The sequence below is a fragment of the Paramormyrops kingsleyae genome, chromosome 17, assembly GCF_048594095.1.
Source record: "Paramormyrops kingsleyae isolate MSU_618 chromosome 17, PKINGS_0.4, whole genome shotgun sequence".
Classification (NCBI taxonomy): domain Eukaryota; kingdom Metazoa; phylum Chordata; class Actinopteri; order Osteoglossiformes; family Mormyridae; genus Paramormyrops; species Paramormyrops kingsleyae.
In genome coordinates, this window is record NC_132813.1 from 14,597,076 (window position 1) to 14,617,611 (window position 20,536).

At 55.4% G+C, this 20,536-nt stretch overlaps 1 protein-coding gene across 3 annotated transcripts in view; it reads left to right on the forward strand.

Annotated features, from left to right (window-relative positions):
- cux1b (cut-like homeobox 1b) overlaps window positions 1-20,536 on the forward strand; it is a 44,973-nt gene that overhangs the window by 14,977 nt on the left and 9,460 nt on the right. Inside the window, exons 3-22 of one of the 3 annotated variants that reach the window (XM_072701054.1) lie at window positions 3,065-3,112; window positions 5,428-5,506; window positions 5,970-6,107; window positions 6,588-6,711; window positions 6,797-6,873; window positions 7,115-7,181; window positions 9,254-9,302; window positions 11,294-11,398; window positions 11,507-11,695; window positions 11,785-11,843; window positions 12,451-12,499; window positions 12,633-12,729; window positions 13,898-14,614; window positions 15,660-15,740; window positions 16,463-16,564; window positions 16,660-17,111; window positions 17,221-17,368; window positions 18,408-18,680; window positions 19,059-19,247; window positions 20,275-20,533. In XM_072701054.1, coding sequence (XP_072557155.1) covers window positions 3,065-3,112; window positions 5,428-5,506; window positions 5,970-6,107; window positions 6,588-6,711; window positions 6,797-6,873; window positions 7,115-7,181; window positions 9,254-9,302; window positions 11,294-11,398; window positions 11,507-11,695; window positions 11,785-11,843; window positions 12,451-12,499; window positions 12,633-12,729; window positions 13,898-14,614; window positions 15,660-15,740; window positions 16,463-16,564; window positions 16,660-17,111; window positions 17,221-17,368; window positions 18,408-18,680; window positions 19,059-19,247; window positions 20,275-20,533 — 3,302 coding nt within the window. The remainder of the gene's footprint in view (window positions 1-3,064; window positions 3,113-5,427; window positions 5,507-5,969; window positions 6,108-6,587; window positions 6,712-6,796; window positions 6,874-7,114; window positions 7,182-9,253; window positions 9,303-11,293; window positions 11,399-11,506; window positions 11,696-11,784; window positions 11,844-12,450; window positions 12,500-12,632; window positions 12,730-13,897; window positions 14,615-15,659; window positions 15,741-16,462; window positions 16,565-16,659; window positions 17,112-17,220; window positions 17,369-18,407; window positions 18,681-19,058; window positions 19,248-20,274; window positions 20,534-20,536) is intronic. The other 2 variants (XM_072701055.1, XM_072701056.1) reach the window with 2 other exon arrangements.

The following is a 20,536-nucleotide window of genomic DNA, read 5'->3' on the forward strand; positions in this document are numbered from 1 at the left end:
TCACTGCCCCCACCTGCCATTATCATTCTGCTTGTGGCTTGAAGCAATCCCTTATGTTGGAGTTTGTCTCCCCTATTGGTGTATATGTGTGTGTGTGTGTGTGTGTGTGTGTCGTCTCTGTTACATGTCTTCTGTGTGTGTCCTGTCCTGTCCTGTCCGTGTCGCTTGTCTGCCATGTGCTTTCTGTTCTCTTACGCCCTGTCCTCTGTGTGTCCCGTGTCAGCCGTGTATGTCCCGTTCCCTTACACAGTGTCCTGTGTGTGTAGCCCGCTAGGCGTGTGTCCCATTCCCCTGTCCTCTGTGTGTCGTGTGCCAAGCATGTGTGTCCTGTTCCCCTATGCCCTGTTCCCCTACGCCCTGTCCTCTGTGTGTCGTGTGCCAAGCATGTGAGTCCCATTTCCCTGTCCTCTGTGTGTCATGTGCCAGGCATGTGTGTCCTGTTCCCCTACGCCCTGTCCTCTGTGTATCGTGTGCCAATCATGTGTGTCCTGTTCCCCTACGCCCTGTCCTTTGTGTGTCGTGTGCCAAGCATGTGTGTCCTGTTCCCCTACGCCCTGTCCTCTGTGTGTCGTGTGCCAAGCATGTGAGTCCCATTTCCCTGTCCTCTGTGTGTCATGTGCCAGGCATGTGTGTCCTGTTCCCCTACGCCCTGTCCTCTGTGTATCGTGTGCCAATCATGTGTGTCCTGTTCCCTTACGCCCTGTCCTTTGTGTGTCGTGTGCCAAGCATGTATGTCCTGTTCCTTACACCCTGTCATCTGTGTGTCGTGTGCCAAGCATGCGTGTCCTGTTCCACTGTGCCATGTCCTCTGTGTGTCGTGTGCCAAGCATGTGTGTCCTGTTCCCCTACGCCCTGTCCTCTGTGTGTCGTGTGCCAAGCATGTGTGTCCTGTTCCCCTACGCCCTGTCCTCTGTGTGTTGTGCTCCAGGCGTATAAGTCCTGTTTCCTTAAGCCCTGTCCTGTGTATCACATGTCAGGCGTGTACGCCCTGCTCCTCCCACCCTGCACCATCCCCTGCCGCCTGTCAGGCTGCCAGATTCGTGCTCGGCTCTGAGCTGGTGTCACGAGCCCCAGCCGCCTCACCGGCTCACTGACAGGCCCTTCCTGCTCCCGCTGGCTTTGTCCCGAAGCCGGCCCGGCCCTATAAATACTCTCTCTGTATCCGGCTGCCAGGCAGATCTGCTTTTCTGCATTAATGGCTTTGGTTCTGTGTTCCGTGCCCTGAACCTGGCTGCAGCAGAACTCCGCTTAGCTGCTGTGTCTCCTTTGTCACGGGAAACACATTAGCGCTGACGTCACAACGTGTGTTAGATGTCAAATCCCCTCCCCCCCCCAAACACACACACACACGCGAATACAGTGCTGTGGTGCCCAGGTGGCCTTTGACTCTCTTCTGTCGTCACCCACCGACGTGCCCTTCATGCCTTGAGGCCCCCTGACACTGACCCCATTTGTTTGCTCCCTCGGAATCCCATTCGTCTGAGGCTGAGCAGGAGCTGGCGGTCTCTCTCTGTGTCCCTCCCTGGCAAGTCCGTCTTTCAGCAGACTTGATGACTGAACTGTCGCTGCTAGTCCACACTGGGTTTTCGTTTCCTTGGCCTTCTTGTCTTGTCTGCCCCCCCCCCCCCGCCTTACATCTGTGTATTTATATGTTTGCTCACTCCCCGCCGTGGTTTATGTGCCGGTTTTTCCTGTCGCTGGCAGTTTGTCTGGTGGGCGTGATCTCATTTGCAGATGAGCGCTGACCGTTCTGTCTGCCAGGTTGGATATCGTTCTTAAACCAGTTACTGAGGACCGTTTCTCTGCCATGACGAAGTGACTGTCGGGCGGTTTTATAGCCCCTGAGTTAATGGGGGGGGAGGGGGGATCTTGACTGTGCTATGGCTGGCCCCTCAGTGTCCTGTCGTTCCAACTGTTGCCATGGAAGGTTTACATCTGCTCATTTAGTGCAAGGATTATAACGGCCTGCAGGTGGTGTCACGCTTAAAGCGACAGATTTTGAGCAGTATGTTGCCTGCTGGGATTCCTTTTGGATGATGGGCTTCGGCTGGCGTGGTGAGCTGGTTTGGGATGGAGTGCCTGTAGTTTATGGGAGCCTAAGAAGCAGCTTTCCAGGCACAATAGCGCCTCTGTGTTGCCAGGTTACTTAAGGGCCTCGTCCCTGAAAGAGCTCCACTAGGTAATTAGAGTGGGAGACCTGTTTTTTGGGGGTAATCTCATCCCGTCAGAAACAGAGGTTTCCCCGAAACACGATACTGTAGAAGTGCCGTATTTACCTGAGGAAAAACGCCCTTGGTAATGGGGCAGAGACGATCTTCCTGCTCTTGGGGGGCCCTTTAGTCTTGCAGTGTTTCTCTTCCACTGTGTAATGAATGCTGATTTATTTGCTCCTCACGTTAAGGTGGCTGCCTGACTGGCTGGTGTCCCCCTCAGCATTCTGCTGGGCAGCTGCTTTTGCTACTAATCTGTGTGTGTCAGGAGGCCCCCGTGTTGTAAGCGTTGTCTCTCTCTCTGCCTGGTGACTCCTAATGCCCTCTCCCTTCCTCTCAGGAGACCCCCATGTTGTAAGCGCTGTCTCTCTCTCTGCCTGGTGGCTCCTAATGCCCTCTCCCTTCCTCTCAGGAGACCCCCATGTTGTAAGCGCTGTCTCTCTCTCTGCTTGGTGACTCCTAATGCCCTCTCCCTTCCTCTCAGGAGGTGCCCGTGTTGTAAGCGCTGTCTCTCTCTCTGCCTGGTGACTCCTAATGCCCTCTCCCTTCCTCTCAGGAGACCCCCATGTTGTAAGCGCTGTCTCTCTCTCTGCCTGGTGACTCCTAATGCCCTCTCCCTTCCTCTCAGGAGGTGCCCGTGTTGTAAGCGCTGTCTCTCTCAGTGCCTGGTGACTCCTAATACCCTCACCTTTGCTCTCAGGAGGCCCCCGTGTTGTAAGCGCTGTCTCTCTCTGTGCCTGGTGACTCCTAATGCCCTCACCTTTGCTCTCAGGAGGCCCCCGTGTTGTAAGCGCTGTCTCTCTGTGCGCCTGGTCACTCCTAATGCCCTCTCCCTTCCTCTCTGTCCCTCACAGGACCTGCGAAAACAGGTGGCTCCTTTGCTGAAGAGCTTCCAGGCCGAGGTGAGTCGAGTCTCTCCACTTGGATGAAGGGTTGTTGGGGTGCCGATCGGGTTTGGATTCTGCCCACTTTTTGCTGTGTCACATGGTGCTGGTTGCACTTCCTGTGGGGTCAGGTGGCCTTTGTGTGCTCGGGGTGCCATCCTGATACTGCCGAGTGTTGCGACTCTCTGGTGATGCCCTTCACAGACCGCGGGGGTAGGAGTCAGGAAGGAGCATTTGTGTGTGTGTGTGTGTGTACATGCCCAACCATACTGCTGTCTGTGCAAAGTCTTTGTAAAGTGAAATAAGCAGAATATCTGACAGCTTCCTAACAGCCTTGCTTGATTTCAAGACGGAGGTCATGGGAAGGATATGCCTTTTGTCACCAGCGTGTATGTTGCTGCTCTATCCAGTCCCCCCCCCCCCCCCCCCCCATAGAGAATGGACACAAGAATCGTTTGCTGGAAAATCGGTTGGACCTAAAAAAGAAAATGAATGTGCACTCATCCTGTTCTGGGCTTTCTCTGAAAAAAGGATCATCGCTCTTTCTTGTTAGTCAGCAACAAATGGAGCTGTATGACTGACCATCACCACTCACCCCATAGATAACATGCGTGCGTGCTCTCTGCTCGTATCCGATGGCAACAGAACGCCCTTTAACATCACTTCCATGGTGATGGAAGAGGTGCAGGGTGAGCCGGGGTCCAAGGCTCTGTGCACCGGTAGCACTGTGCTGCTCCTGCATGTTCAACAGCCGCTTCTTGGAATCCGTGTTGCTGCCTTGGCTCGACAGGCCCAGCTCAGCGCTGGAAAGCTCCTTCTAGAGTGGTGAACTTGGCTCTGCCTGCTCTTGCCCAGATGTTTTTCTGCAAGAACATCTGCAAAGATTTAGTTTTCTGTCCCGCAGGAGTGCAGAGTGACTCGTACATATCGCCTGTTTCCAGTGGCTGTTGACCTGTGCAGTAAATCTCCCCTAAATGAGGCATTAAGCGTGGTTTGTTTACTGTGCGTACAGGTCTGAGCAAAGTCCCTATAACATTCGGGGGAAGTGCTGCACTTTTGGGCCTTAACCATGTGACTGAGGAACCTCTCCTAATTTGTGTGTGAACACGGGTTCAACTGAGCTTCTGTGCCTGGTCTCACACCCAGCCGGTTTTGCTCACCTTACCACTGTAATTGGTCAGTTTGCCTGCTGCTTTGAAGCCATTTTCCCTTTTCTGTGTTATCAGGGCCTGTAGGTTCAGAAGCCTTTGTCGTGTGGCGGCGTTTGCTGCTGCCGGGCTCCGGAACTCAGCTAGCAGTTAGTTGGCGTTAGCGGCAGGGTCGCGTTCGCCTGATTATAGCCCTCTCTGGTTCCTGTAAATGTCCTTTCCCCTCTGCTGGCATCTGGTGGGCCGAGTGACCGCTATCTGTGACTCGTATCGGCTCACTATCAGTCGCTCTGTGACGCCCACGTCCTGTAACAAACTCGGCCGTTTAGATGCCACATTAATCGTATCTCACATGACGCGTTCTTTTTTCCAGATGACTTATGACTCCTGATCAGAGATCAGATCTCATGTCTAACAGAGTTCTTTCCTGTCCAGGCAGCTTATACTGTTGGATGTGGTGCACTTTGAATGATTGTATGATGATGGGCTGTGTGCACCTGTGTGTGTTGGCGTGCCTGTGCATGTCTGTGTGGGCGTGTGTTTGTGGCCGTTTGTGTGTGCGTGTGTTTGTGGCTGTTTGTGTGTGCGTGTGTTTGTGGCCGTGTGTGTGTGCGTGTGTTTGTGGCCGTGTGTGTGTGCGTGTGTTTGTGGCCGTGTGTGTGTGCGTGTGTTTGTGGCCGTGGCCATGTGTGTGTGTGTGTGTGTGTGTGTGTGTGTGTGTGTGTGTGTGTGTGTGTGTGTGTGTGTGTGTGTGTGCGCGCCAGCCGCATTGGAGAAAGAAACCCTGTCAGAAGCTCCCGGGAGACACCATTTTATTTACTACAGCCACTTACAATCAGCTCTGCAATTTTCTCTTGGATTCAGTAACTATAAACCTAAAGCCCCCTCCCAAAACTGTTGAGTTGATAGTGTGAGATCACATCCCCCACACCTCCGGATCGACACACCCCCTGACGCCCCGACCGCGCTCTCCCTCCGGATCGACACACCCCCTGACGCCCCGACCGCGCTCTCCCTCCGGATCGACACACCCCCTGACGCCCCGACCGCGCTCTCCCTCCGGATCGACACACCCCCTGACGCCCCGACCGCGCTCTCCCTCCGGATTGACACACCCCCTGACGCCCCGACCGCGCTCTCCCTCCGGATCGACACACCCCCTGACGCCCCCTGCTCTTCCTCCAGATCGACGCCCTGAGTAAGCGGAGTAAGGATGCTGAAGCCGCCTTCCTCAATGTCTACAAGAGGCTGATCGATGTCCCAGGTACTCGCTCCCTATTCTCCCCTCATACATCCGTCTGCTCCTCTCTTCCCACCTTTTCTCTCTGTCTGTCACTGTTGCTCTCCTACCCTGTGCCTCTCCCCCCATCCCTCACTCACGGTCCCTTTGGGGGCAGGGGGGTAATGTAATAATGTAATGGTATGATTGCATAATTAACCCTGCTGTCTTGTTAAAGAAAATCAATTGGAATTGGGTGTAATTAGGCATCTGACATCGAGCGCTGATGACGGGGCCACAGGGAGGCGCCGTGGGTAGCAGGGCGGGGGGGCTGATGGTTGAGTGTGCTCAGCACAGATGGATGCACAGGGTTGCCTGCCCTGTAAGTGAAAAAATGAACAGGAAAGACAAGGTGTGTGTTAACTGCATGGTGTAATACCTGGGGGGCTCTGTCTGGCGTCGTTGTGGTGTGTATGTGTGTGTGACGCGGTGGGCGCCCTCGCTTCAGACCCCACGCCAGCCCTGGAGGCCGGCCAGCAGCTGCAGCTGAAGGTGCAGAGGATGCACGATGTGGAGACGGAGAACCAGAAACTGCGTGAGACGCTGGAGGAGTACAATAAGGAGTTCGCTGAGGTCAAGAACCAGGGTGAGGCAGCTTCCCCTTTTCTCTGTCGCCTCCTGCTGGCTGTGCTGTGGAAAGACGTGCTGACAGCCCCCAGCCAGACTCTGGAAAGCCCGTGGCCCCCTCAAAAATCCCTACAGGCTGTGGCCATTGATCTTCCGCAGCCTAAATGTTTACAGTGCAGCGGAGCGGTTAAGGGGCTGAGAGCGTCATGTGGGAATGGCAGCCTATTGATTGTGTGTCAGGGCTGAAACACTGTAGCTTAAATCATGGCTGGGGGGGGGATAAGTAGGGCTGCCCCCTATCTCTCACACACTGAATTGCACCTTGCTAGGCTGAATCGGAACCATCAAGACAAAATGGGCTGAACCTGGGTCACCGGCATGTGTGTGTGCCGTGAGTGGCGGCCATTACTGTCTGTGGGATGTCTGCTCTTCTTGAAGAGAGCTGTGAGGGTCCTATCGTTCTTCACTGTGAGTAACGTGTTGCGCCTCCTGTGGTCAGAGGTCACGATCAAGGCGCTTAAGGAGAAGATCCGTGAGTACGAGCAGAGCCTGAAGAGCCAGACCGAGAGCCTGGTGCAGGAGGCGGAGCTCAAACTGCACAGCGACTATGCCGAGAAGGAGAGGTGAGTCGGCGTCCTATCCGCCCGCCCGCACTACCTGGCCCGGCCTGCGAGGGGCGCCTGCTGAGCTCTTCCCCCCTCTCGACAGGAAGCTGCAGGAGAGCCAGTGCTCCATGGCCTCACGACTAGAGGAGGCCAATCACAAGGCCCAGGCCCTACAGACAGGTATGGAACTCTGAGAGAGGCAGGCCGCAGCTCTGGCTCTGCCCCGGGATGTGAGCGACTGTGATGTGAGCGACTGTGATGTGAGCGACTGTGATGTGAGCGACTGTGATGTGAGCGACTGTGATGTGAGCCAAGGGCTCCTGCAGGCCGCGATAAACGGCGTCAGCGTCCGTCTGTCTGTCCATCCGTCCAATCAGCCCCCCCAAGCTGCGAGCTCAGAACCCACACTTTCCTTTTCCAGCACTTGAATCAACTCAGACGGAGCTTTTCGACCTGAAGACCAAGTATGACGAGGAGACCACAGCCAAGTAAGTGCTGAGGCCCCCCCCCCCCCCCCCGATCCTGCTTGGGGACGAGGGCAGGCAGTTCACTGAAGCGGGCAGGATTGTGTTAAGGCTCGTCATTAATGAGCACTCCTGGGTTCTGGCAGGAAGACGCACACACGCACACACACACACACACAGTCCAACAGAGCGCTTTGTGTCTCCTCAATGGCTCCTTGTTCAGTCTCGCAGGACTAATTATAGCAACACAGAAACACCCCTACTACTGCCCCCCCCCAACATTTCTGTCCTCTGCTCATGACTGTGTGGCTGTCGCCTCCCCTCCCACACACGCTCTCACATTCCCTCACTAGATGCTCCTCCGTGCCAAGTGTGTGGGGATCGTCTCTCGTGTAAAATGTTAAGTGGATGTGAGGTGAGATTAAAGCACAGAGCTTCATTTGAACCCGAGGTGAGGGTCGGGGTCCCTGACTACCGGTTGCTGGGTCTCCCCCCTTCGCTGAGGCCTAGGTGCTGTTTCCTCCAGCGTGCTCCTCCTCGCTCTGGCCATCTCTCTTCTTTCTTATCTTCATCCTCTTCCCCCCCATCCTCGTGTTAAATATATTGGCTAAACTGTGTGGGAGAGCACAGCCCCCCAAGAATAAGGGGCAGATTTGTTTCACCCCCCCCCCAGCTCAACCCCTACTGGGTGGTGGTGAATGCCCCACTCTGGGGTCTCCTCAGGCTTGTCAGCTGTAGGGTGGGGTATGGATGCCCGTTAAAGGCGCAGCCTGGTCTCCATGGTGATGCTTCATCTCTGGGGATTCCCCACCGGTTTCTCGAGGTGCCTGGGATTCCCTGCTCGTTTACCTCTGTGCTGCTTTAGCCGTTTCCCACATCCCTCAGTCGCTTTCTGTGCCCATTAAAGTTACACACTGTATCAATCACAGCCTCTGAGAATGACCCTGACCCCCTCTGCTTGTGTGACCTCGTCAGGGCTCCCCTGGTGGTCGGGATGAGTATGTGCAGTGGGCTCATTTTACAAGTGGCTCCACCAGAAAGCAGAGAGGGGCTGGACTGACTTTTAGGATGTGAACTTGAGAACGAAAATGTCGTCATGAATGCGTCTCCAAATCCCTGTGGTGGTCATGTTCTCTTGGAGCCATTTCTCACTCTACTGCAGCCAGACCCCACGAGTTCCTGAGAACGAACCCCAGATTACATGGTTTTAATTCCAAAATGCACTTGAATCCCCGGGGCCGGTTCTCATGAAATGGTCAGGCTGTGGGCATACAACGTTTGGCCCGGAATGGGATCACAGCCTGCCTGGTATGCGTGCGCTGAGGGCTTATGTCCAGCAACAGGGCTTTCCCTCCTCATTCCGTCGTACCGCTCCTGGCATCATGTGACATCTCACACGGGCAGCTTCACCGCCATGTTTCTGTCACAGAGGATGCTGGGAAACGCAGTCCCACTTACAGCATTGCAATCACAGAAGCCTTAAATGTTACCGCTTTAGAGAGTGCAATTCACATAATTAAAATATAATTAATGCACCTGTAATCAGGCGCTGGGTTATTTTTAATTTTAGTTGTTTCAGGTGTTCTCAGACACCAGGCCTGGAAGCCGTTCTGTGAATGGCTGTTTCACACCCCCTCTGATAGTGTGATCACTGCAGTCTTCCATCTCATTTAGCCTAGTCTCTCGTACCCGGGACCTTCGGGGACCTGCTGGATCTGGGCGTGACCAACACTGGTTTTCTGACCTGATTTCCTGTAACGGCCAGATGTTCTTACCCTGCAGACTGGAGCCATTGGCTGAGTTGCCTACAAGAATGCAGACCTCCAACACAATGAGTAGTTAGTGACAACCCCCCCCCCCCCCCAAGCCCTCCAATTGGGCTGTACCTCTTCCCCAGCGATTCGTTTGCTTCATGAAGCATCTTACAGCCTTTTTAATTCCCTGAATGCCAGGCTGCAGCCTCCCTCTGAGTCAGGTTGCCGTTAAGCCTCTTAGTGCCACCGCTGCTGTTTTCTTTTTTACTTGCATCTTCCAGGATGTTTGTGTGTGAGGGTGTGTGACTCCGTTCCATTAACAGCCCCCCCCCCCCCCAACAGGGCCGACGAAATCGAGATGGTGATGACGGACTTGGAGCGAGCTAATCAGGTAAGCCCCTGGTAGAAGCTCCGCCAACCCCCCCCCCCCCCCACCTTACATTGTTATGAGGAGCCAACCATGATTCTTGCAATATTCTTGCAGACTGTAGACAGTCGCATGAAAAGGGCAGTTTGGAATCCCGCTCCAGCTTCCCGCTCTGCTGCAACGCGCGACATGGGAGGCGATTATGATTAAATCCCCACAAGCGCAGACAGACATGGACATGAGTAATTATGAACACAACAGTACTCTGCTCTCCTGACCTTTTCGTTGTTTGATAGTCTGAGCAGCACTGGGGAGAGCAGAGAATTGTGGGAAACGTTCGAGGCAAAATCTAACTGGTATTTCACTTTCCACCGCATGGCTCAGTTGGGGAGGCTGGACATTGTGGGGGCTTCAGTCACCAGGACACAGCTCTAACTGGGAGTCCAGTGTCTGCTGGGCGGAAGTGGGTGCGACTCCATGTCCTTTTTTGATCCTTGGTGCTGCTAACCACCTGGGGTCCCTAGATGTTATTTTTAGGGAGTACTGAGCTGTGAATGGTCACGTGACCTGCCACTCATGTGCAGTGTCCTCCGATAGGCTGACAGTGCCAGCTCGGGGCGTGCCTGTTCCTGTCCGCTCGAGCGTGCTCACACTTTGGCGGCTCGCTGGTGCACTCGTCTCACGTCGGCTCTCTGCGTCAGATCATGCAAGGCCCCGAGTTGATCTTCACGGCCAGGTTGGGGGGGGGGGGGGGCTGTCATCGAGGTGTCAGCCAGCCACCGGGAGCTCAGCTGGGGGGTTCCTGACGTGACAGCCAGGAGATGGCTCCACGTCTCCATGCGCTTTCATCTCTGCTCCAAATTAGGTCAGTCGGATCTCACCACCAGCAACTGCATTGTCCTGTTCAGACCGTCCCTGGTTGATATTGACATGACAGTGATCCGTTTGCTGTGTCCCCTTTTGGTTTTCTGTAAGCCAGGGCAAATCCAGCACTGTAGATGCGTGCGCACACGCACTAGGGCTGGGAAAACCTTTTAAAAAGGCACTTCAAAAACCTTTGAATAAAGGTAATCATTCAAAATTGTAGTATTAATTATACAGTTATCTTACAGGCCCAGCCCATGTACATGTGGTAGCCTAAGACACTCTGCAACTGAGAGATGATACCGGTAATGATAGCTGACTATGATCTTAAGTGACACGTTATTTAGCTACCCGCAGGACCGGAATGCCAGCTGCAACAACAAAAGTCGTCTAAATTGTGGTGTGAAATATAAATCTCAAACGATTGACTTTGGCAAAGCCCTAAAATAGCTTAAAACCTAAATGCAAACCTAATATGCGAATAGAGCCTTCAGTTTAGGCTGTGTCTAACTAGGCTTGGATGGCATCTAATTTTTCATGCCATCCAGACGTGATACCACAGCATACGTTATTTTAAAGGTATTTTCATAAGTAACGCTAATCCAGTCATTAGCGGGTCTCTGTGTGAACGGGGTATAATTCAGGAGAGACCTTGTCGGTTTTTTGTCGTGTCCTTGGAAAATACCTAAGTAAGCATATTTTATTAGAGCTTTGTAAGAACCAGCCTAATTCCTTAATGCATGCATGCGAGGGGCGGGGGGGGGGGCTTCCCGAGCGAGTCACAAGGCCTGGATTACATGATTGATTGGTTGGTTGGTGGAGGCAAAGATTTTGATGTGGCTGGCTGCCACAGAGAAATGTTAACAGCGGAAACACTGTTTAGTTTTTTGCTGGCTAGTTTCAACTGTTCTGGACGGCCGAATAAATCCCCAGCAAGTCTGCCCCTAGTGGCAGATCCCTGCATTCTATGTTAAGCGACAGGGTCATTTGGCAAAACAAAAATGAGTAAACCGATGTTAGATGACTAATAGAAGCCTCCACTAATCCATAAATCTTCTAACAGTTGAACTTGGATTTTTGCTGTTGATTTATGTAAATACTTAGATTTTATTCAAATAGCGAAGTTGAGTCCCACATGCCTTGTTTTCCAGAGAGTGGAGGCAGCCGAGAGAGAGGCCACTGCCCTGCGAGAGCAGCTAATGTCCGCTAACAAGTCCCTGCAACAGGCCGCCCAGGCCCCGAAGGCCGCTGATGCGGTAGGCTGCCTGCAGGGGGTGCTGGTCAGGCCTCATTGTGCTGAGCCTCCATGAGCATGAAGACCGGCCCCGCTTGGCTGTAACCCCCCTGCGTCTGTCCGTGTACAGGAGCCCAGTGTGGAGGTGCTGTCCCGCTCCAACCTGGAGGTGGAACTGGGCGCCAAGGAGCGGGAGGTGCTTCAGCTGGTGGAGGACGTGCAGCGGCTGCAGGCCAGCCTGAGCAAACTGCGCGAGACGTCAGCCAATCAGATCTCACAGCTGGAGCAGCAGCTGAGCGCCAAGAACAGCACCCTGAAGGTGCGGCGCCGGATCGTTCGGAGAGGGTGAGACGGGCACAAGCCAAACAACCTTTCGGTGACGTTCCGCACCTTCTCTCCTCTCGCCAGGACCTGGAGAACAAGCTTCAGGAGCAGGCAGACTATGAGGAGGTCAAGAAGGAGCTGAGGTGTGTGACTGGGAGTTGCTCCGCGTCGCCCCCTACTTGCTGTCTGGTGTCTGTCTTTCCGAACGGGGCTTCCTGCTGCTGTGTCGGGCCGCCTCCCAGGAGGTGTTCCCGTTTAGCTGGTCGCGGTGTCCGGACCCTGGTCGCTTATCCTAAATCAGAGCAACACGGTCATAGCATTTTTGGACGTAATCAGGCTACTCTTTGCCTTTTGGCTCTAGTTACATCACATGCTTTTACCCAGAATTCTGAATGCTTTTAAAGGTCAGAGGCGGCTCTGCGGCCCCATAGCGGTGGCTGCCCCATGACATCCTTACTCATGCTGTCCCCCGCTCGCAGTCCCTGTTCCCCGCGACGTCCCCCGCTCGCAGTCCCTGTCCCCCGCGACGTCCCCCGCTCGCAGTCCCTGTCCCCCGCTCGCAGTCCCTGTCCCCCGCTCGCAGTCCCTGTCCCCCGCTCGCAGTCCCTGTCCACCGCTCGCAGTCCCTGTTCCCCGCGACGTCCCCCGCTCGCAGTCCCTGTCCCCCGCTCGCAGTCCCTGTCCCCCGCTCGCAGTCCCTGTACCCAGCGACGTCCCCTCTCGCTCACGCTGTCCCCTTGTCCATTGCAGTATTCTGAAATCTATGGAGTTTGGGCCATCAGAGGGAGCGACGGTGCAGGTATGAGGCCGGGGTAGGGGGTGTGGTTTATGGCGGTCTGCTGAATAACGTCCTGTGGCCATAGATGGCGTGGGGGATGGGCTGTTTGTCAGTGGGGTACTTGATGATGTTATGTGCGCCCCACTTGCTAAAGGACTCCACAAAGCCCCTGGAGGTGCTTCTGCTGGAGAAGAACCGCAGTCTGCAGTCAGAGAGCGCAGCTCTGCGCATTGCCAACAGCGAGCTCAGCGGTGAGTGAGGGGGGGGGATGGGGTCACATGACCACCTGTTACACTAACATTTGTGTGTGTGTGTGTGTGTGTGTGTTTTTTGGGGGGGGGGGGCGCTTTGTAGCGTAACCTGCTCTTGAGTTGTCCTGGCAGGGTTGGTGTGTGTGTGTGTGTTTTTGGGGGGGGGGGCGCTTTGTAGCGTAACCTGCTCTTGAGTTGTCCTGGCAGGGTTGGTGTGTGTGGGTGTCTCACAATCAACTTGATGTCTGGAGAATTGGGGTTGGTCCAAAGCCTTCTGGCTGCATGTAAACAGTCTGGTCATGTAGGGAGGTCTGTGCACCCAGGACATGATGAGGGGTCTGTGGTGTGCGGGCGCGGTTAGTGAGGTCAGTCTGTGCTGGTGGTGCGATTTGTGTGATATGCTAATGAGGCCTGTGTGGTGGTCTGCGTGTGTGATGGTCTGCGTGTGTCCTCGGGGTGTCCTAGTGCCTTCAATAGTGCCTTCAAGTTGTGGCATCTTCATCTCAGTGGAAGTAGGATACCGCGAGTGGGAGCACGGCATGTAAACATGGTCAGAATGTCTGCAGCTGGACTGTCATGCACTTGGCCCACCTCATTCATGCTGCCCCCCCCCCCCCGGGGGACATGCTGATCTGAGGACGCAACTGGATGATCACCACTCACCCCATGGATGGTGTGTTTTTTTTGTTTTTTTTTTTTTAAATCCAAAGTCGTTTCATATCCTGAGCCGCCCCCCCCCCCCCCCCCCACACACACATTACCCCTTGGGAGCCACGGAGGCTCCGCAAGTCACTCAGCGTCACTGAGTGGATATTGGACCCTGGGCCACAGCCCCCGCATGCAGGACGACTCCGGCACCTTGGACCACAAGCACGGGGGGCAGCCGCCCCCCAGGACTAAAGACTGCCCCCGCCCATACTCTGACCCAGTGAGGGGCTGCTGTACTGTATGTACTCTCATTTTTTGTTCCTTCTAGGCTGCGTCCTACTAGAAAGGTACAAATCACCAATGCATGGGCGTGTCTTAGGGGAGGCTGGCCCGTTTGGGCCTCAGAGCTCCGGTCTGGGCTCTGACCTCAGTCCACCTTAAAAACCTAGTTCACCTCCCATTTGTGGACCCCTTCTTTGTTGACTCCCCCATAATGCATTGTGTTTGACCTTTCTCGTAGGGCCAGCCGGACGGAAAGGGACAGAGGCCCCAGCGGAGAGTCAGCAGCCCCCTCGCGCGGCGGCTGGCGCGTGCTCCCCCCCTCCTCCCTCTCAGCTACTCCCTCGTTCTGCCCCCGAGGCCATGCCCTCCACCAATGGCACCCTCCCATTCTCCCCCGTGGGTGTCGGGCAGGACTTCCTGGGGCCAGCAGTTGCCGGGGCAACGGCAGCATTCCCACTGGCGGGCAAAGTGCCCCTGAGCTCACTGCTGCAGAGACAGCTGATGCAGAGCTTCTACTCCAAGGCACTGCAGGACTCCCCCGGTGGCGCCGTGCTCTTCGCCCCCGGCGCCTACATCGGCCACAGCCCGCTGTCTGCCAGCCCCCTGCCCCCACAGGCACGGCAGGAGCCGGCCGGCAGTCCTGACCCCAGCGGCGCGGCACCTTCTCCCAGCCGCTCGGAGGGCACAGGCAGCGCCTCGGAGGGTGAGGACATGGACACGGCGGAGATCGCACGGCAGGTCAAGGAGCAGCTGATCAAGCACAACATCGGCCAGCGCGTCTTCGGCCACTATGTGCTGGGCCTGTCTCAGGGCTCCGTCAGCGAGATCCTGGCCCGACCCAAGCCCTGGAACAAGCTTACCATCCGAGGCAAGGAGCCCTTCCACAAGATGAAGCAGTTCCTTTCCGACGAGCAGAACATTCTGGCACTGAGGAGCATCCAGGGCCGCCAGCGAGGTGAGTCACACCTCCGAATATTGTTCCTGTGACCTCGAGTCTTCGAGACGGGACTGTAAGGGTGGCAATACACAGGGCAACTTTTTGAGTAATGTTACCGGGCACTCATAATGGGCCACAAATTTCTGTTTACAAAACTTTGATTGGCTTTTTTGATCATGCAGATCCAGCTTAGTTGCCCTTTATCTGTCCTGGTTTGCAGTTGCCCGGCAACATTCATCAAAAGTTGCCCTATGTATCATAACCTTAAGGGTAACACTGTGAGCTGGTTTGGTGCTGGGGGGTCGCTCTGATGGTCACGATCGCAGATCCTCCATCCAGAGGCAGAAAGGTACCAAGTTGGTTGCCTGTCACGCCGTTGTCATAGAAATGGGACTGAGGAGTCTCTAACCTGGTGCCATTGAGCCATCACTTGTGGGAGGTTCCGTGTGACTGCCGGGAACCCCAAGTCTGCCGGGTGTTTGGGTTCTATCATCGGGTTTCAGATGCTGTGTGTATCCTGGTTTATCGTTCACGACCTCGTTCAGACCCACTTCATGGCGTCCTAATTTGCCCGTCACCGGCCTCGACGGGACCCGGGACACGCAGAGCGTGTAATTCAGGGGATGTTAGCCACACAGAGATCTCCGTCAGATACGGGGCACTATGCTGCTTCAGTAACGCGTGCCCACCCGTGGCCCGGTCCTCTCCATGTTGACACTGGCTGTCACCTCAGCCAGAGTCCTGGCAGGGCGAGGGGAGCCAGCTTAGGCTTCCTGTGCCATGCGCCCGTTCCTCGGGAGCTCGACCAGCGAATATCGTCATGCCGCCTCATTGTCCTGCGTCCTACACGGTTTAAGGCGTCCTTTGAGCTGTGGGCCTTTACATAACTCCCGACCAACGTGGGTGTCCTGACCCAGGCAGATTTAAGCGGCTGATATCCGTGAGTGCCTCCTATAGGCACGTCGTGCAAACTGCAGCTTGTCAGCTGCCGGCGGTACTTTATAGCATTCCCAGCCTCGCCGCCTGACTCTTCTCTTCTCTGTCGCCGCTTGTTTTCCAACAGAGAACCCCGGGCAGAACCTGAACAAGGTGTTTCAGGAGGTTCCGAAGCGGAGAGCCGGCTCTGAAGGCACCCCGCGGTCAGGTCGGTGCATTGTGGGTAATGGAAGGGCGGGGCTTGTAGTGACGGGGCGTGTCTTACGGAGAGTCCGTGGTTGAGTAGTTAGTCTGTGCCCCCTCCGTCACCCTCTAGATCCCCTTTTTTCTGGCCCGTACTTATTTTTGGTACCTTCGGTGTGTTGGGGTTCCCCGGCTGCTAGGGGTCTCCCTTTGGGACTTGCAGTGAGCTTTGAGGAAAGCAGTGCCGCTTCTGTGATGTGCTGACCAAAGTCTGCTCTCCTTCTGTCCAGTTGACTTCTGAACTGCCTGATGTTTTCATAATTCATTACCCATTACTCTCTGGTCACTGCGTCTACCTCACTGACTACCCCCCCACCTTAAAATCTAGGGGTAGGGGCAATTTGCTGAGATGAGTGGCTTGTGCTTTCTGTTCCATGTTTTCAGTATCCAGTAACAGTCATTGCAATAGAAAAGCTATTTTCTATTGCAATCTTCTTTTTGCGGTGATGGATGTGTTTTTTTGAGAATGTCAAGCCGTATTGGAGGGGGGGCATGGGAGTTTGAGTGACTGATGACTCTTGTGACTTTGTTTTGGGGGGGGGCGAGGTGTAGTTCTGGAGACAAGACGCTGATATCACTCCGCAATGGCGTTCAGTTCTCGTGTGGAATTCACCCTGTTTGCTCACTGGCCTGCCACCCCCCCCCCCCCCCCACGCCTGACATCCAGCCCTCTCTCGGTCCCCCCAGGCAGCATCACCACACGGATCCGCAACCCTGAGAGCGGCTCTGACGAGGCCATCAAGTCCATCCTGGAGCAGGCTAAGCGGGAGCTGCAGGTGCAGAAGGCCGGTATGTGACTCTGTCTCCCCTCTGCCATTTGTACTTGATACTGTGGTGCCCCCTAGTGGAGCTTTCTGTAACTGTGGGTTCCCCCTCCCTCACAGCGGAGCCCTCAGCATCCCTCCAGGTGCCCAGGGGGGCCGGCAGCTGCAGCAGCTCTGACGACGCCATCCGCTCCATACTGGAGCAGGCCCGCCGGGAGATGGAAGCCCAACGGGCCGCAGCAGAGCCCCTCCTGAAAGGCGGCACTCCCTCCCTAACTGAGCGCCCGCTCCCCGCCCCCCGGCTGCGTGGGGCCACCCCCTCCCTGGCCGCCATCTCTGCCTGCTCCCCCCTGGCTCTGTCCCTGAGGAAGCTGCCTGTCTCGTCCACGCCTTCCCCCCACCTGGACCTGCACCCCGCCAGCACCCGGAAGGAGAGTGGTGAGCCGGCCCCCCCTGAGGACAGGGTGGGGGCACTGTGGCGGGATCAGTGGCGGAGCACGTTGATTCCTGACCGCCACAGCACACCTTCCTCGGCGGCAGACGAGAGCCATGGCCACAAAGACCACAAGGAGGTACCTACCCCCCCCCACAAGGGCGAGGTGGGGCACTCTGTGGTTCGCATCCTCTCCGTGCTGTGTGTGTAACCGGACCCCCCCTCCCCTGTGTGCCCCCCCCCTCCAGATGCCGGGTTTCTCCCAGGGCAGTGCTAGCGACTTACTGAGCCGGCCCAAATCCTGGAGCAAGCCCCCCCCACAGAGCTTCGAGCACTGCAAACCCATGCAGCTCTGGCTCAACGGGGAACCCAGCCTGAGCGTGGCGCCCCCTCAAGGTACCGGTCGCTCCTGCATGTGTGTTTCAGGCCATGGTGACCAGCCTCACGCTTGTGTACTTTTGTTTAGAATTTGGCTGATTTTGGTCCTCGTGTTTGTTCTTCTAATGGTGTATTTCGCGCTCTGATTGGATGAAGGGGGTGGGTCAAGCGCACAGTCTGCGATTTGTTGATCTGTAAGCCAGTGTTGTGCAGTCTCTGTCCCGTACTTCTCCCGAGCTACAGTGCTCTCCAGAGGAGCCTCTGAGAAGCGTGGGGGCGGGCAGCTGCCAGTCTCTGGGGGGCTTTTGTAATCGGTTACCCTGCCATAGCGCTTGTCGGGGTAATTACCCAGCTCCGCAACTCCGTCAGGCTGAACCAGCTATTAATATGCAAACAATCCCAGGGTCCCATGATGCACCAGAGCCAATCATGACTGAGAGCCACCCGTCAGGGGCACGACAGAACGGTACAGAGATCAAAGGGGTGGGCTTAACCCTAAATGCCTCTGAGGGTGCCCCGCTGATGACTTTGGTGAAGGAGTAAATGTCAGCTTTCCATTCAAATGTAACCCAGGCTTTGGTAGGGTGGGTGATCTTAAAGGAGCACTAGCTTCTCGTGGGTTAATGTTGAGGCCTTTAGGCTGGGCATTCTGCGCGCACGCACACACACACACACACACACACACACACACACACCCAGCTCTCCACGCGGTACATATCAGTATGCAGGCAGCTGTGGGGATGTGACCACCCCCCCCCCCCCCCCACTCCCCCAGAGCACTGGGCGGCAACAGCCTGTGTGGTTGCTGGGCATCCTGTCACCTTCACTCTTGTATGAAAATGTCACCATCCACAGCCCGGGCTCTGCGCCCTTATCATGCTTGCCCACTAATGGCCAGTGACAGCTTCTCTGGCTGCTCGCTTGTGGTCTGTGGCCTGTGGTCTGTGTGTCCATCATCCTTACTCGTTGTTTCTAGTTGCCCTTGAAGTCTGCATGCAGTAGGGGGAGCTGTTTGCGTGTGTGCTCCGTGGACTCATGTCTCCTTCTGCTTCTCCAGAGGGCACCCCCAAGACCTCTGCTAGCTGCAGCCCCGCTCCCGAGTCCCCCCTGAGCTCCGGCGAGGAGTCGGTGCGCAGTGCGGGCGAGCCGACCGGCCACACCCCCGCCCCGGAGTCCGAAGGGATGTCCAACTCCCAGCCCGGCCTGCTGCCAGCCCCTCTGGCTGGACACCCGGGCCTTAACATCCAGGAGATGGTGGCCGTGTCCCCAGAGCTGGACACCTACGGCATCACAAAGAAGGTCAAGGAGGTTCTGACCGACAACAACCTGGGTGGGTGCCCACAGGGTCTATGTCCCCGAGTCCTGGTCGTCCATGTCCCCATGGTCAGCTGGTGGCCTGTGGCAATAGCATAGGTCACAGGTCACATGACAGCTCAATGAGCGGAACCACTGTGGTACCATGAGACCCAGAGCCTATTAATGATTAGCTTTCTAGGCCAGTGAGGAGGGCCAGTCCCAAAGCCACTCCACCCACCCAGTAGTAATGGATGGGGTTGTTCTGAGCATGATTCGCCCCCCAGAATCCTGAGCATTGTTCCCCCTTTCCAGGGCCTGGTATCATAATGACTCTGTGTCAGTGAGGTTGGTTGGGTAGCAGTGATCCCCAGGCCGCTGGCTGACTCTGCCCCCGCACACTCCCTCACTGCAGGCCAGCGCCTATTCGGCGAGACCATCCTGGGCCTGACGCAGGGCTCCGTGTCGGACCTGCTGGCGCGGCCCAAACCCTGGCACAAGCTGAGTCTGAAGGGGCGCGAGCCCTTCGTCCGCATGCAGCTCTGGCTGAGGGACCCGCACAATGTGGAGAAGCTGATGGATATGAAGCGGCTGGAGAAGAAAGGTGAGCCTGAGGGGGGCGCCACTGAGCGGGGTGCGGGGAGGGCGGTAACCCACACGGCGTGGAGAGGCTCACGGACAGTGGTAGCCGTCACTGCGTAAACCTCCCCAGAAATGTAACTACATGTTGTGGTGATGCAGAGTGCAAGAACAGTGATTGGTGTGCTTGGTATCTTTGTTTTTTTTGGGAGTGAAGAAAGCGTACATCACAGGTGTACTTATATGGCCAATTGAAAGAAGCGTCATTTCTAGATTAATATATAGAATTTATGGAATTAAATAACCCACCCTAGGCGTCGCAATGGGTCTGCAAAACACTCAGGATGCCAACGCCAATTTCACTTGCCTCCATTAAGTTAATTCGTACTGAACTAAAAAAAATAAAAAATAATAAGTAGTAGTATAGACACTAACTTTACAAGATGCATAAAAAGTGTCTTTGTAGTGGCTCAACATTTTGCCACAATTATTAGCAGGAAGTTTGGAGCAGCTCAAAAATAACCAGGAATCGATAAATTGATACTTTGTTGAATGTCTGTTTTTTCTTTTGTTTCAATTGCACGATTCAACAATTGAATATATCGCAGGGTGGGAAGAGAATAACTGCAGCATACAAAATTATGCACCACCTAGTGTTTTGGACGTGTAATTGCTGAGCGATGCACACGCCAGCGCACAAATATAAATGCTCGAAACAGCGTAGGTCACAGCGTAATATAATTCAGCCTCTAGTTCCTAATACTGAAGTGGTAGGAGGATGTCAGCAGTATTTTGTCTATCGTGGGCCATCTGTGTGCTGACACTGACCCCTGGTGGTCATAATATATATCGGCTCATTTTTGTAACTGCTTTTTAGGTCATTAGTATTACAGCTGTATAAATGTGCTGAGCTATTTCACAGACATTTATATTCAAGAATAAACCTCCCGCTGTGATCCCAATTGAGGCCTGTCTGCTGGTACCCTGCCCTGTCTCTGTGTCCATGTGGGGTCACACGCTCACTGTGCCCCCCCCCCCCCCCGTGTCCATAGCCTACATGAAACGGAGACACGGCTCGGTGACCGAGCCACAGCCAGTGGATAGCACCCTGTCGGGGGGGGACACCAGCAGGGGCAGCAGCCCCCAGCACCAGCTGAAGAAGCAACGTGTTGTCCTGGCCCCCGAGGAGAAGGAGGCCCTGAAACGGGCCTACCAACAGAAGCCGTACCCTTCACCCAGGACCATTGAGGAGCTGGCCAGCCAGCTGAACCTCAAGACCAGCACCGTCATCAACTGGTTCCACAACTACAGGTC